Here is a 14,549-nt window from a genome sequence, read left to right on the forward strand (position 1 = left end):
CCTGAGATCCCAAAAACAATTGACCATAATTAAAAACAAATTGAAATAACTTCCACAAAATAAACAAGGATGACTAAAATAAAAAATATTATTACAAATATTACTATAAATTCTAAATCTGTTACCCTGTTCCCCATACAATCTTACATTTTAATTTCATGTCACATTACTAGGTCATTGTTTGTGAAGAGTGCACCATATATATAGGGGAGCAGCGTTTGTTAGTGTAATATATAAAGTGTCCTCTAGGTGGCAGCACGACGCTCAAATCCCTCCACCTGGTTGGAAGCGCAGAAGAAGAAAAATCCGTATGGTGGTGTGACGTAATCTCTTCCTGATAACCTCCATCTTTCAGTACCGCATGCCTGTGTGGATATTTGACCAGGTTTGGGATGACAAATGATGATGTGTGTGTAACGTGCGGGTCTCGTGCAGTGTGTGGTTGTTGGTGTGTGTTCGGAGCAGAGCTGTCGGGCCGAGCCGAGCCGTGACACGCTGTGTGTTCAGTCTGTGGGCCCTGTGTTGTGTTTTCATCTGCAGCTGCAAGTTGGAGCTAGTCTGAGTTATTACTGCACCAGCGTGCTTTAATTTTAATATCTCTTTAAGGCATTAAGTGATTGTTCTTGTTGATAAAACATTGTTTTTCTGTTACTGTATTATTTTGGATGCTTCCTGGTTTAGCTCATGTTGTTGTTGCAGCTCTCACAGTCGAAAGGGAAATCAGCTGCATGCTAATTGTTTAGCTGGTTTCACATAATATTTATTTGTTTTCAACATTGTCTTCAAATTTCTTATTCTGCAAGTGAGAACATGAATCTAGAAAAACTAGCAAAACTTCAAGCCCAGGTGCGGATAGGAGGAAAGGTAAGTTCACACCCAGGAAGTGTGTGTGTGTGTATGTGTGTGTGTGTGTGTGTGTGTGTGTATGTGTGTGTGTATGTATGAATACTCTCCTTTTCACTATATCAACTCTGCTAAACTGAAAACCTACAATACATCTTTCCATAAAACATTTTTTAAATTAATTTGACAGACTTTACAGTGTTAATAGCATTTATTAAAATATATTGTTGGATTATGTACATGATACTTTTTCAGTACAACTTTCAGATGATTAGAGCTCAAATGCAAATAAAAAACAAGGAGAATATTTAAATATTTGAGTCTTGCAAAAAGAATTATGTAGAGCTGAAACAATTATTTGATTTAATCATTTAGCGACAAACAATTAATGTGCAGCTATATTGATAATAAAGAAATTTCAAGCAAAAACACCAAATATTCTCTGGTTCCAGCTTCTCAAATGTGAGGATTGTTTGATTCATAAATGTATTGAATTACGCACCTTGTATGAAATACTATAATAAAGACTATGTTGCCTCCTATAGCAGTTTCTTTTTCTCCTAATGATGTCACTCCTGTAAGTCATAGCTCGTTGGAAGTGGCATTTAAGAGTCTCATGTCTACTTTTGGTTTTAGGGATCAGCACGCAGGAAGAAGAAGGTGGTACACAGAACTGCGACAGCGGATGACAAAAAGCTTCAGAGTTCACTTAAGAAGTTGGCTGTCAACAATATTGCTGGAATTGAGGAGGTACATTGCGGTGGATGTTCTGCATGAAGAAACCCTAAACGTTATGAATGAAATGAATTTGTGTACATTTCTCGGATCCGTACAACACCAGAGCTTTTGGTCTTCTCTTCTCAGGTGAACATGATCAAAGATGACGGGACTGTGATCCACTTCAACAACCCCAAAGTGCAGGCCTCTCTGTCCGCCAACACCTTCGCCATCACGGGCCACGCTGAGACCAAGCAGCTGACGGAGATGCTCCCCGGCATCCTCAGTCAGCTGGGAGCAGACAGCCTCAGCAGCCTGCGCAAACTGGCAGAACAGTTTCCACGGCAAGGTGGGTGTGACCTCTGACCTCTCACAATCACTGTTAAAGAAGAGGGTGCTTTAGTTTCAGGGTGGATTGATTCAACCTTGAGTAACTGTTGATGGCAAGTCTTTTAACCCTTCTTTCCAAAATCCAATCCAATGATTTTGATCCACGCATCCCTAATTTAGCTAAAATCAGTCACTTCCTGTTTGTGGGAAGCATCTGTAGCTCACGCCACAGTTAGATTACAGTGTCTAGGAAAGTTCTTACATCACCTCTTCTGTGGTTTAGGAGGATTTAAGGTTGGTGCATGTTTACGTATGTGTCATCCCTATTGCAGTGTGAATATAAAGTGCAACTTGCTTGGTGGAATAATGTCGTCTGAAGCTAGTTGTGTATAAAAAAACAAGTTTGTGCTAAGGACGGGTATAAACATGTAGTAACCAGCCAGGGACCAACTATTAGTTATTGTGGTGCCTGTTCAGATAACATGGAATTGCTCCTCTGTTGCTCTTCCTAAAGTTTCTGCCCTTTTTAATTATATTTATTTATTTATATATATATATATATATATATATATATATTATATATATCTATATATATATATATGATATATATATATATATATATATATTATAGTATGATTATAATTTATATTATATATTATATTATCTAGATATATTATATTATATATATTAATATATATATATTATATAATATATTTATATTATATATATATTTATTTATATATATAATTAGATATATAGTATATATTATATCTATATATATATATATAATTATATCTATATATTTATATTATATTATATATATATTATATTATATATTCTATATATATACTATACACAAGCCCTTTCGTTCCTACTGAAAACAAGTAAATGTTTAAAAACTGGTCACAATTATATATTTTCCATTTTTTTAAAGGGCAGATATAATGTCCTTGTACTTGAGGATGCGTGTTAGTGTCAGTGGGAATTATTAGTAATTATTATTATATTGTTATAGTATTAGTAAAAAGGAGAAACATAAACCATTTCATTAAGTTTTCGCTTCAGGACCTCTGCAGACAAATTAATGGGGGGGGGGGCGGGGGGAAGACCTTCAAGTACACAAACAAACGGACCTTCCTTTAACAGCAGGGCTGCAGGGTTTTAGCAATCGTTACTCAAACAGGAGTGATTAGTGTATTTGTTGGGGACTATTTTCAGCGGTGGAGTAATATTTTCATACGGTTCTCTGGTGAGTATTTACAGCTGTGTGTTTGTGTGTGTGTGCGACAGCTCCCATGTTCATGATAAAGCGTCATGTCACCCTGTGCAAAGGTGCGGCTCACTGGTGTGTTTTGAATAGTTTTAATAAACAATGGAGGTCTAAGGTGCAGAGGAATAAGATATCAGGCTTTCGTCACAGAGAAAATGTTTTTAGGGGGATGAATTAGTTTTTTCTCTTTTCATGTGATTTGTTGACCATAAGGAAAAATATAAAATATCACCAGATTTATTCTTTCAGAAAATATGACAATCATTTAAAAGCTAAATCTATAATAAAACATGTTTTCATTTAATCTCAGCTCTCGACAGCAAGGCTCCAAAGGCAGAGGACATTGAGGAAGAGGATGATGATGTTCCAGGTATGGACCGTTAGATAAATACGTTCTTTTTTGTGTCTACACACATTTAAACTAATTCTCATGATGCTAAGTCTATTATTTAGTCAACTAAAGAAGATCCACTTTGTATAAATTGTATATTTTCTGCTGCAATCCTTTAAAAAACAGTATCGTGCAAACACCGTTTCCTTTCGATGTCGTAATGCACAATGTGTTGTTCTGCAGATCTGGTGGAGAACTTTGATGAAGCGTCAAAGAACGAGGCAAACTGACGCACATGAAGCTCATGTGCTCACGGGCTGGACTGCAATGAAGCGAGAACCCTTCTCCTGTGTTTTTAAGTCTATCCAGACATATCAGACACTCTCCCCCCCCCCCACCCACACACACACACACACACACACACACACACACACAACCAGAGACTTTTCTATTTTACGATGGCCCACAGATGTCCGCGTCAGACTGGCTTGTGCGCTTATAAAAAATAATAAAAATACTCCCTTCTGGTAAACGGTTAAATCCCTTCACCACATTGTCAGGATTACAGTGGTCATTAAGTCTTAAGACTTTTTCTTTATGAAACAAAATAAAGGTGATTTAACATTTTTTACATGGTGCTGTGTTCATTGACAAGACTGTAAATATTGATGGTTCTCATACAAACTGAAGATTTGACTCTGCAGTGCATGGAAATGATCTAATGCAATGAGATGTCCTACAGTAAGACATGTTGTGCGTGCAGCCAGGCTTCCTATCTGACATTATAGCTCAGTTGTCTTGGCCTGGATGTTGTCCTGCAGGCTGTGTAGCCAGCAAACTGGGGAGGGACGTTTCTGCACACCTCTTGAGTTTCTTCAAAGAGCTGCAGAGAGACACAGGGGAGGAGGGAGATCACAGAGAGGGGGGTAGAGAGGCAAAATCACCCCATCCTCCGCTTGTGAGCAAGGCACTGCTGCTTGAATCCGTGCTCCTCGGCGCTCACATGTAACGAGGGGGAAAATGCTGAAGTTCTTCTCTGCGCGGGATGACGAGAATGAAAGCCTTTTGGGAGGAATAACTGAGGGTAAGAATTGCGTTGACTTGCAACGGGTTGGGGAAGATTTACTCCCCTTTCTTTGCCGGTGCGTTACAGGGGGATGATACTGTATGCGCGTCTGTGTTTGTCACAGAAAATCGCTGATACAGCATTTGGCAGCGCGCATAGTCCGCATCATCCGAACCGTGTGTGTGTGTGTGTGTGTGTGTGTGTGTGTGTGTTGCGCACATTCCCATGTGAAGGCAAGGCTGCGTACATACAAGACGCTGTCCGCAGACTCCTCAGTGCACATCAGTGAAGTGTCCTGCTTTGGTCTGATGTAACGGGGTGCGGGGTGAGTGTCGCATTGCCGCTGGCCTCGGTGCCTGCGAGCGGATTAAACATTTGCACGTGTGTTGAATGCGTCACTGTCCCGGGAAGCGCTCGCTCCAGTCAGCCGGATCGGTGAAGCCCCTCCGCCGTGTCGGGGAATCGTCACTCTGTAGCCCGCAAGCAGGAACCAAACGTTCCGCCTTTATTTTTATGGGTGTTTTTTTTTTTAGTAAGGACGCTGCATTGCAATTTAACCTGGACAATGATATTACATCCTCTCCGTCACACACACACATTGCAACAGCCAGTTAAAACCGGGTTGTAGGTTACACTGTATGATTTATAGCGTTGTTTAATTCCTGTTACCGAGTCCTGAATCATAACTCTTCATGAATCACTGGGTGCTGCAGCTCAATCAAACACCAGCTATGGACACATTAACTCCCTTCCTGTGTGCTGGTAATTAACAGTAATGGTTATTACGTAACTATGATAAAGACATGGCTGCTGAAACAGTAGATTATGAATGCAGTCATTCAGAGTGAAATGGCTCATTTGACTATTTGCAGTAGGCTCGGATGAGGTGATCATTGGAAAACTTGGATCCAAACTATAATGTGAAAACTTTTATTATTAGCATACACAGTTGTTCTTTGGTCTACCACCAAAGGCACACAATACACAGAACCAGTCAAGGTTTTAGTGTGAACCTGCCAATAAAACAATCTGTAAAGCCTCCTGGTAATATATGGGCTCAGGGCCACTCAAACACAGAACCACTATTGAAGCTATGTGGTATCTCCAATAGTTTATACAACTGTTGGTTTTCACATCAATATTTAGTCCGTACCTCTTTTATAAATATGTGTTCTGTTATCAGCTCAAATACACCTCAAGGACGACAGAGTGCTAATGCTGCCTTTAGTGATGATTGAAGGCTTGGAGGTGTTCGGGGTGATGACATAGATTAACACATGCTGTTAAATTACTACTTAGCACATGTGAACATTTCCCACCTAATGAGTCATTAATAAGAAGCATGCAAACATGGTGTGTGTAAGTGTGTTTGACAGAAAGAGCCATTGAGTGTTTGTGAAATCATCTTGCTTCCCCTTGAAACAGATGAAGGAGACAATCCGTCTCTTCAGGACACTAAGCACCACTGGCTGAACAGACCCTGCCTGCTGGTGCTCAAAGATGGGGATGTGTCCAAACCAGGATTGGGTTGCGGCCAAATAAGACCAGAATCTCCATCCAAGACCTCTTCAGATGCATCAGTCAGAGGCAGCTTTGGGCCATGTGAGCAGAAACCATCTGAACACCCTGCCAACACTGCTTCTCCCTCCCAGCTGGAGGAAGGCAACTGCACTGTGACCACCATCTCCACATGGGGTGAGAGTTGTTTCGGGGAGTCTTCCAGCCCCCTGGTGCTGAGTCCTGCAGTGGCTGCGTGGCCGGAGGAAGAGGAGGAAGAGGTAGCAGAGGAGGAGGAGGAGAAGAAGAAGAAGAAGGCCCAGCCTCTCCCATCTAAGGAGGACTCTGTGGTTGAGGAGAAGGAGCTGGAGGAGAGCGGGCTGGAGCAGCAAGAGCAGTCCTGCAGCTCAGAGGCGACAGCAGCACCCTTTAAGGTGGTCCGATCTAATGGAGGAGATGAGACAAGCAGCAGCAAGGCCCAGGCAGCCAGTGGGGGGGGAGCGATGGGGGACTGCGCAGCTTCCCCTCTGGATCCTGACAATGAGTCCCAGTTGAGCCCTGTCGGTATTTTGTCCAAGGATCGAGGCACTGTCCTCGGGGACATAGCTCCAGTGTGGGTCCCTGATGGTCAGGCGCAGGTCTGCATGAAGTGTGGGGTCAAGTTTACATTTACGAAGAGGAGGCATCACTGCCGTGCTTGTGGGAAGGTGAGGACAGTTCATATCTTGTGCAGCATTTAAAATAAAACTTTGTGACGTGAAGTTGATGTGTGAAATGTATGTGTGTGTGTGTGTGTGTGTGTGTGTGTGTGTGTCTGTCTTTATGTGTGTATGGTCAGGTTTTTTGTGCACTTTGCTCAAATCTGAAGTTCAGACTCACACATCTGGATGGCAAAGAGGGACGAGTTTGTGTTTCCTGTCATTCAACCCTCCTCAAAAGTGAGCACAGATGTATTTTAGTTAAAGTTAAAGTTTTTCATGAGAATTTGCAGAAGTAACTCTTACACGCTCTCCTCAGGGACACCTCCGAGGGGGAAGAGGAGGGTGTGGTTTGCAGATGACATCCTCTCCAATAAGTCAGAGTCTGCTCCGACTACACCCGTCAGAGCGTTCTCCCCGCTGATGAGACGAGCGCTGGGCGGGCCCGGTAGAAGTCCTGTGGGTTCCCCACAGATCAGGAGAGCCTTGCGGCCACATGGGACGAACATCAATGTAGGCTCACCCAAAACAACACTAAACATATTGTTTTTGACCAAACAAGTGTTCTCACTCCTCTTTCTGCCTCTTCTTCTAGGAGGCCTGTGGTCCTTATGGCTGGGGCACCACAGCTTTAGTGAGCAGCTCTGCTAACCTCATCCCCCTGGATGGTCTGCCCCCCATCCTCACCTCCACAGGCGTCAAAGGAGGTAAGACGAGCTTGCATCCAATTTGAGGCGGAGAGTCAAAGATTGTTAACGCGGATGCCTTGACCTTGAAATGTGCTTAGTCCGTTTTTTTTGGTACCGGCATGTCTCGCACAGTGTGACTGGTGCAAAGATAAGAGGAGAGGCACAGACAGCAGGGAGTCTCGTGCACATCAGGAAGCACAAAGCGAGGTGAAAGTTTGATCTCTGACGATGATGACGTGTTGACAATGTGATGACAAAAGGAAGAGCAAACTAAAGTGACAGCAGCAACTACAGAGTGATGCTGAGTAACCTGAATGAACAGCTTCTCGCTTCTGAATAAAAGACTCAATGGTGATGAGTGTGTTTATGTTTGGATTCTTTCCCTCTTTAGACTTCCTGTAGTGCTGCTACTGTAAACATAATACGGACCATGTCCTGCCTGGTTAAACAGGGGCGTTAAAGCTACCAGTCCTTGCATCTTAATACAGCTATTAGCTCATTATCAAACATGAATCTCTCAAAGTCATGAAGTTACCTGTTCTGTCTGCTTACCATGTCAGAAAAAATCAGTTTCTGTGGCAGCTGAAAGCCCGAGCAGTCGTCGAAGGTCTAACCGATGTGTCGCTGTGTGTGTTTCCTTCAGATTACACGGTGGAGGAGCAGCCCTCTGAGATGCTGCTCATTCAGGAGTTGGAGAGTGGCAGGCCCAAGCCTCTGGTGTTTGTCCTCAATGCCAACCTACTTGCTATGGTCAAGCTGGTCAACTGTGCGTTTCTTTTTACTTGGTGCATAACAATCAAGCAAAGGGATGCTGTGATCCTACCAATAAATGATTAGTATTGACTACAGAAATGGATGACTAAATGTCCTTGTAGACCTCTGAGATTGTGCCTTGATTGTGACAGATGTTAACAGGAAGTGCTGGTGCGTGACGACAAAGGGAATGCACGCTGTGGGCCAGGTGGAGGTGGTGGTGCTGCTGCAGTGCCTGCCCGAAGAGAAAAGCTTCCCCAAAGACATTTTCAGCCACTTCATCCAGCTGTACAGGGACACCCTCACAGGTCAGAGCCACACACACTTATATCATATAGATCATTATAATACTCATCATTGTGAGCTGCATGCTGAGGCTGGGGGACCCCCCCCCCCCCCCCCCCCCTTCATTGCTTCGTTGTTGTCTTTCAATGTGAGCTGGATGTTTTTACTGAGCTTTTTATCTTTGTGCACCTGCAACATGAAATTACATGCAGAACAATCTAAAGCAGGGGGGTCAAACTCATGTTAGTTCAGGGGCCACATGCAGCACAATCTGATCTCAGGTGGGCCGGACCAGTAACACCACAGCATAATAACCTATAAATAACAACAACTCCAAATGTTTCCTTCGTTTTAGTGCAAAAAGTACAAATACATTCTGAAAATGTTCAAACTTAATCTTTTTACAAAACATTATGAACAACCTGACATTTCTTAAGAATAAAAGGAGCAATTTCAACAATATTATCAGTTTATCATTTACACATGTGTGTTACAACTTACAGATCAGTGTATCTACAAAGGCACAACACATTTAGTCACAGGTATCTGAACAGAATTTTACTTTATGATCAAAACAACTACTTTTTACACTTTGCTAAGTCATCCCGTTTGACACCCCTGATCTAAAGCATATATCTCCTTTATCCTTTAATTTAAATGTTTAACGTCCTCCTATTTAAATTGTTCTTGTTTTGGTTGATTCATTCGTCTTAAATGTTAAGTTCTTTATTTTGTATCAGGTTTTTTATTAGTGTTTCTTGGTGCCTTGGATGTCTCGGTTATATCGTAAATAAGTTCTTTGCCTCTGTATTCCGAGTCAAAATAGATTTGAAGTGAATACTAATTTGGACTTTGATCTCCCTCAAAGTGTTTTCCTGCTATAATTACACGTTTCCTTTCTTCTGTACTTCTGCAGGAAAGGTTGTGAAACACCTGTCGCTGTCTTTGTTCGGCAGTAGTTTCCTGGGCAGTGAGGAGCATGTGGGCTTCCTGTACATCCGCTCCACTCTCCAATCCCTTCAAGGTCTACCTCTGCCAAACCAGCCCTACCTCTTTGGCCTGCTGGTCCACAGAGCAGAGTTGACCTGGGCCAAAGCCTTTCCCTTGCGTCTCATGCTGCGATTGGGGGCCGAATACAGATGTAAGCGAGGCCCCGGGATGAAATGCTGCATCTGAAAGGCTTCAGGATTTCTCTTCAGTTAACCTCTTTCTTTCTTGTTCCAGTTTACCCGTGTCCCCTGTACAGCGTGCGCTTTAGGAAGCCCTTGTTTGGGGAAATTGGCCACACTATAATGAGACTGTTAGTGGTGAGTATGACCGTTGTTTGGTGTCTTAACTTTGACCAAACTTCAGATAATTGATGTTGACCTGTTCCTCTCATCCTGTTCCAGGACTTTAGGAATTACCGTTACAGCCTACCAATGGTGCCGGGGCTCACTGTGGATCTAGAGGCTCAGAGGACCTGCATAAAGATACCGACCACTGGGTATAATGAGGTAAGACTGAGCCTTTAAATGCCTCGCAGAGTTAACAGTAATGCTCATGTATTTCATCAACAGTCATCCTTCTCTCTCGTTAGCTAATGAAGGCTTTGAATAAGTCCAATGAGCATGTGCTGGCCATCGGGGCGTGCTTCAACGAGACTGCAGACTCTCACCTCATCTGTGTGCAAGGAGACGACGGCCAGTACCAGACCCAAGCCATCAGCATCCACAATCAGCCACGCAAAGGTGGGGCCGTAACACGACACAGGGAGGGACAGATACATATCAGTCTTGACTTAATGTTGCATAATCAAGTAGTAGCGGAGGACATTCATAGCAAGTCAGAAATGTGAAAACATCAAGTTTTCAAAGTGCAATGAGTAAGAAAGAATGCAAACCCACGTCATTTTATCCTAAATCCATATCTTATATTATGTTTTAGAGGGAATGAAAATGAAATGTTGGATTTAAACACACGTTTACATGTTATTGTATTAGAAGAAGCAGATATAACATATAGAAAGAACTTTGTTTAACAGTATTTAACTGTGAAACTGAGAAGATCAGAGAAACAAGGGGCTCAAGTGGTCCACTAAAACAAAAGAAGTTCCCTTCTGTAACACAAGATGGCAGTACAGGATAGTTTTCTTTCTAGTCACTAATATAAAGACTAATGAACCAGGATTGTAGCCACATAGTTTGTCTCTAAACATATTCTTTTCTTTCTTATTGCAGTTACTGGATCGTGCTTTTTTATATTCAGTAGTGCACTGAAGGCGTCTGCAGGATATCTTGCCAAGTCCAGCATCGTAGAAGGTAAGATGTCCGTTCAGAGGACAAAAAGTAGTGCATGTTAGCACCCCTGCATCAAAACTGGTTTATTCAGAATGTGTTGATCTTTGTATGTGTGTGTCTGTGTACATTTTAACAGTTTGTCTAGGCGTGTGTACATGTTGATGCATGTGAGTGTATGAATGTGTGTGTGTGTCTGTTTCTCCTGTATCGCTGTCCCCTCTCCCCAGATGGGCTGATGGTGCAGATCACAGTGGAAACCATGGCGGAGCTCCGCAGGTCGCTTCGTGAGATGAAAGACTACACCGTCACCTGTGGACGGCTTGACCAATCAGAGAGCCAGGAGCTTGTTTGTGTACAGTGGGTGGAGGAGAAATGCACCGTGAACAAGGGGTGAGCGTGTCCATATGTTTGATGTTCATGTGGCAGAATGAAGCTTTTGTGATCAAAGAGAACAACATAAGAGCAACGTATGAGCAGTGGTGGAAAGTAATTAAGTACTTTTACTACAATTTGAGGTACTTGTACTTGAGTATTTCCATTTCCTGCTACTTTACACTTCTACTCCACTACAATTCAGATGCAAATATTGTACTTTTACTCCACTACTGTGAAGATTGAGATTGAGATTAATAATTTAAAAAAAGGATAAACTTTATTGATCCCTTGGTGAAATTCACAAGCTGCAACATTCAACATTAATGCATCAATAACTTAATACTATAACATATATTGTTCTATAATGGGCCTTGTGCAGAATAAGTACTTTAATATTTTGTACTTTAAGTATATTTTGTTGCTAATACTTTGAATGTGTCCTCCAGAGTTATCAGCCCCATCGACGGGAAATCCATGGAGTCCATCAGCAGTACGAAGATGTTCCAGAAGTCAGAATACAAAGAAAACGGGAAGATCATCCGCTGGACAGAAGTACATACTGTAGTATAATCTGCTTAAAGTATCAACGTAAAGCCATCTGACACACTCCCGTCTGATTTGTGCAGGTGTTCTACCTGCAGAGGGGGGATCATCCCAAAGGAGGAGCGAGCGACTCGGCTGAACACGACCGGCTAACGGAGCGGATCGCCCGGGCGTTTTGCTTGGCACTGTGTCCACACCTCAAACTGTTGAAAGAGGACGGGATGGCCAAACTGGGGCTGCGTGTCGCTTTTGAATCTCAAGAGGTCAGAAAGGATGTTTGGTATCAGAGAGCATATCGTTACTAACTCCACAATGAGGATGCATCATGAATCCGGCCTACAAAGCTGAAACTAATAACTACATACTTACTGCTATGCTTACTGGTGAAGTTAAGATACCTTTTAATCACACATTTAAATGTATTCAATGTTTAATTCATTATTTATATTGACACATATGAACATTAACCAGTAACCATTTATCATGTATTTAATTAGCACTAAAATATTTAGATTCTTTGCTACTTAATGGGTGGTAATCTGTGGTAATCTGTGGTAATCTGTGGTAATCTTTTTGTTTTACATCAGCATGGGATTCCTTAAAGTTTCAGATGCTTGTCCACTTGCCCAAAAAAACAAAAAAATAGTCAGCAATCTTTTGTAACTCACTTCGCGTCTGACTCACACGATGCATAATTGTAAAGTTTATAACGCACGCTCCTGGGTGTGACTATATTTAAACTAATTAGTGGTTTGTTTTGTCATATTTCAGGTGGGATTTGTGGCCGGGAGCAACGGGCAGCCTCTCCCTGCTCAGTACCTCAACGCCCTGGATAGCGTGCTGATCCCCGTCATACACAGCAGGGGGCGCAAGAGGGGCGACGAGCCGATCGTGATGGAGCTTATCTTTTACATCCTAGAGAACATCACTTAGAGCGGACACACCCCACTATTTAATCTCTATAACCCTGACCACAACTCTGTCTCCGGCACTTCTCATCAGTGCCGCCTTCAGGTCCTAGGGCAATAAAAGCATTCAAAAGGGCGAACCAGACCACATCCACGGTCTGCATCCATCTCATCCACGAGTAGAGAGAAGTGGTCCGACTCTTAGTGGTTTTCTGATCTCACCCTGCCCTGCAGCAGACAATCAGGGTACGCATGATGGACCATCAGATCACTGTACACTGTACAGGAGTAGCAATTTCATAGCTTGATATCATTCACTATGTTCAATACAAATTCCCATGTGGAGAATACCTTTTAAAAGTGGGAGCTGGAATCAGCGCCACGACCTTAAAAAGCAAAGAGAAGAAGAGAATGACTTGAAGAACAGTATGTAGTAGATCTGTAGCAATTTGATGCGCACCGAATGAATGCCTAAAGAATGTTTTCATACTGGATGTATTTTAATTGATTGCTCATGAAATGTAATGTTGGCCTGGAATTAAACTTGCAACAATGACCACGCTGCTGCCTCTTTATCCAGGACACATTTACTCAAGTACGTTATACTTCATTTCACAGGGAAATATTCTCTCCACTACATTTGTTCCAACAACCATTATTTCAAATTAAGATTTTACACTCAAAATATGCACTTTATTTAGTACACAGCGTACCGCTAACTAAAGAAGCTGCAGGAAACCAACTGTCTTACGCAAGGAGCTTGTCCCAGGACAGAGGATCAGTTGTGTGTAGAGTCTAAAGGTTTAAATATATGTTGTAAAATATGCATATCTAATCTATGCTAATAGATAGGAATTAGTTCAAACATTACTCATCACAGTCAAATGAGATCCAACACCACAGCTCAAAGATATAATGTTCAGTTTTGAGTGACGCTGTCAGAGGTTTACATTTAACTACATGTTATGAAGGTCTGCAGTGGTGTTGAACTTAAAGGCATCACATTAGTAGGTGTTTCTAATGTTTTGCCCCCTTTTACAAACATGAGGGGTGAAGAAACAACCCAATATCATGGTACATGGGGTGGTGATAGTCTAGTGGTACGCCTTTCAAACCAGAAGGTCTTGAGTTCAATACCTGTACAACAGCATTGTACGAGACTGTCCCTGCAACTAGTTACTTATTTCACTGTCAGCTAAATGACCTGTAATGTAATACATGTTCCAATGAAGGACGATCTGCCTGTTCGTCTATAAAAAGATAATGTACTGGATAAGTGGTTTATTTAGTTTGCATCCATTTACAGACTGAATGGATGTAAAGAGCACATTTTCTCCAAGTGCTAAATTGACCGCATTTCTGACCCTAATGAACCAGCTGATGGTGGAGTTGGGTTTGTGTAGATGCAGGATGCTTTCTCTCTGACTCGGGCTGAATGGGGCTCTTGTTTACCTCCTACATGCTCCACATACTTGGGATGGTCAAGACAAGAGGCTCAAGCGAGCAACGCAAATACTTCAAATACTTCAAATACTATGTCAGAGTCTTCCCCCAAAGCCCTGACAACTAACTTACACATACCGTTAAAGGCGCTGTCACACATCTCCGTATGGCAGAAACGTATGTCGGCGTATATTAAAATTCCAAATACGTCCAACTTTTCATCGGATCGGAAAAGTGAACATATACAGATACGCATGTCTAACCTATTGATATCGCATCACTTACTTATACAAAATGCATCAGACGAATACCCAACGAATGCATAAGATATACAAAATATCTACAAAATACGTCAGCACGTGCACGTCTTTTGATTGGATACGCACTATTGAGAGGCAGAGCTAGCAACTGACTTTGAACGAGCCAATTTGTGTAGATTTCTACAAGCTGTTTTTTCAACCCACAATGGCTGAAGGAGGGAGAAGAGATCGATGTGGTCGCAGATATAATTACAACGCCAGT

At 42.2% G+C, this 14,549-nt stretch overlaps 2 protein-coding genes across 3 annotated transcripts; both read left to right on the forward strand.

Annotated features, from left to right (window-relative positions):
• Positions 1-286: 286 nt before the first annotated feature.
• On the forward strand, positions 287-4,119 carry btf3l4 (basic transcription factor 3-like 4). Of its 2 annotated transcripts, none has more exons than XM_029430440.1 (6): positions 287-385; positions 804-864; positions 1,480-1,593; positions 1,708-1,909; positions 3,471-3,530; positions 3,735-4,119. In XM_029430440.1, the coding sequence occupies exons 2-6, from the start codon at positions 811-813 to the stop codon at positions 3,779-3,781; spliced, it is 477 nt and encodes a 158-aa protein (XP_029286300.1). In that variant the 5' UTR covers positions 287-385; positions 804-810; the 3' UTR covers positions 3,782-4,119. The 2 variants fall into 2 exon arrangements, with proteins under 2 accessions (XP_029286300.1, XP_029286299.1); XM_029430439.1 differs by lacking the exon at positions 287-385 and adding an exon at positions 389-407.
• Positions 4,120-4,473: 354 nt separating this feature from the next.
• On the forward strand, positions 4,474-13,134 carry zfyve9b (zinc finger, FYVE domain containing 9b). The gene is made up of 16 exons (XM_029429425.1): positions 4,474-4,575; positions 5,983-6,761; positions 6,893-6,992; positions 7,072-7,265; positions 7,348-7,459; positions 8,085-8,207; positions 8,347-8,502; positions 9,396-9,620; positions 9,704-9,786; positions 9,871-9,975; positions 10,059-10,209; positions 10,699-10,779; positions 10,986-11,148; positions 11,580-11,685; positions 11,760-11,939; positions 12,448-13,134. Exons 1-16 carry the CDS (start codon positions 4,512-4,514, stop codon positions 12,607-12,609), a joined length of 2,784 nt encoding a protein of 927 aa, XP_029285285.1. The 5' UTR covers positions 4,474-4,511; the 3' UTR covers positions 12,610-13,134.
• Positions 13,135-14,549: the final 1,415 nt, after the last annotated feature.

Source organism: Cottoperca gobio, chromosome 4 (assembly GCF_900634415.1).
Source record: "Cottoperca gobio chromosome 4, fCotGob3.1, whole genome shotgun sequence".
NCBI lineage: Eukaryota > Metazoa > Chordata > Actinopteri > Perciformes > Bovichtidae > Cottoperca > Cottoperca gobio.

Bases quoted from the DNA above. Each gene is read 5' to 3' on its own strand.
- btf3l4 (XM_029430439.1), top strand. The intron at 865-1,479 runs GTAAGTTCACAC...TTTTGGTTTTAG, and splicing joins AGGTGCGGATAGGAGGAAAG to GGATCAGCACGCAGGAAGAA. The intron at 3,531-3,734 runs GTATGGACCGTT...GTTGTTCTGCAG, and splicing joins AGAGGATGATGATGTTCCAG to ATCTGGTGGAGAACTTTGAT.
- zfyve9b (XM_029429425.1), top strand. From the start codon at position 4,512: ATGCTGAAGTTCTTCTCTGCGCGGGATGACGAGAATGAAAGCCTTTTG. The intron at 9,976-10,058 runs GTAAGACTGAGC...CTCTCTCGTTAG, and splicing joins CGACCACTGGGTATAATGAG to CTAATGAAGGCTTTGAATAA. The intron at 11,149-11,579 runs GTGAGCGTGTCC...TGTGTCCTCCAG, and splicing joins AAATGCACCGTGAACAAGGG to AGTTATCAGCCCCATCGACG.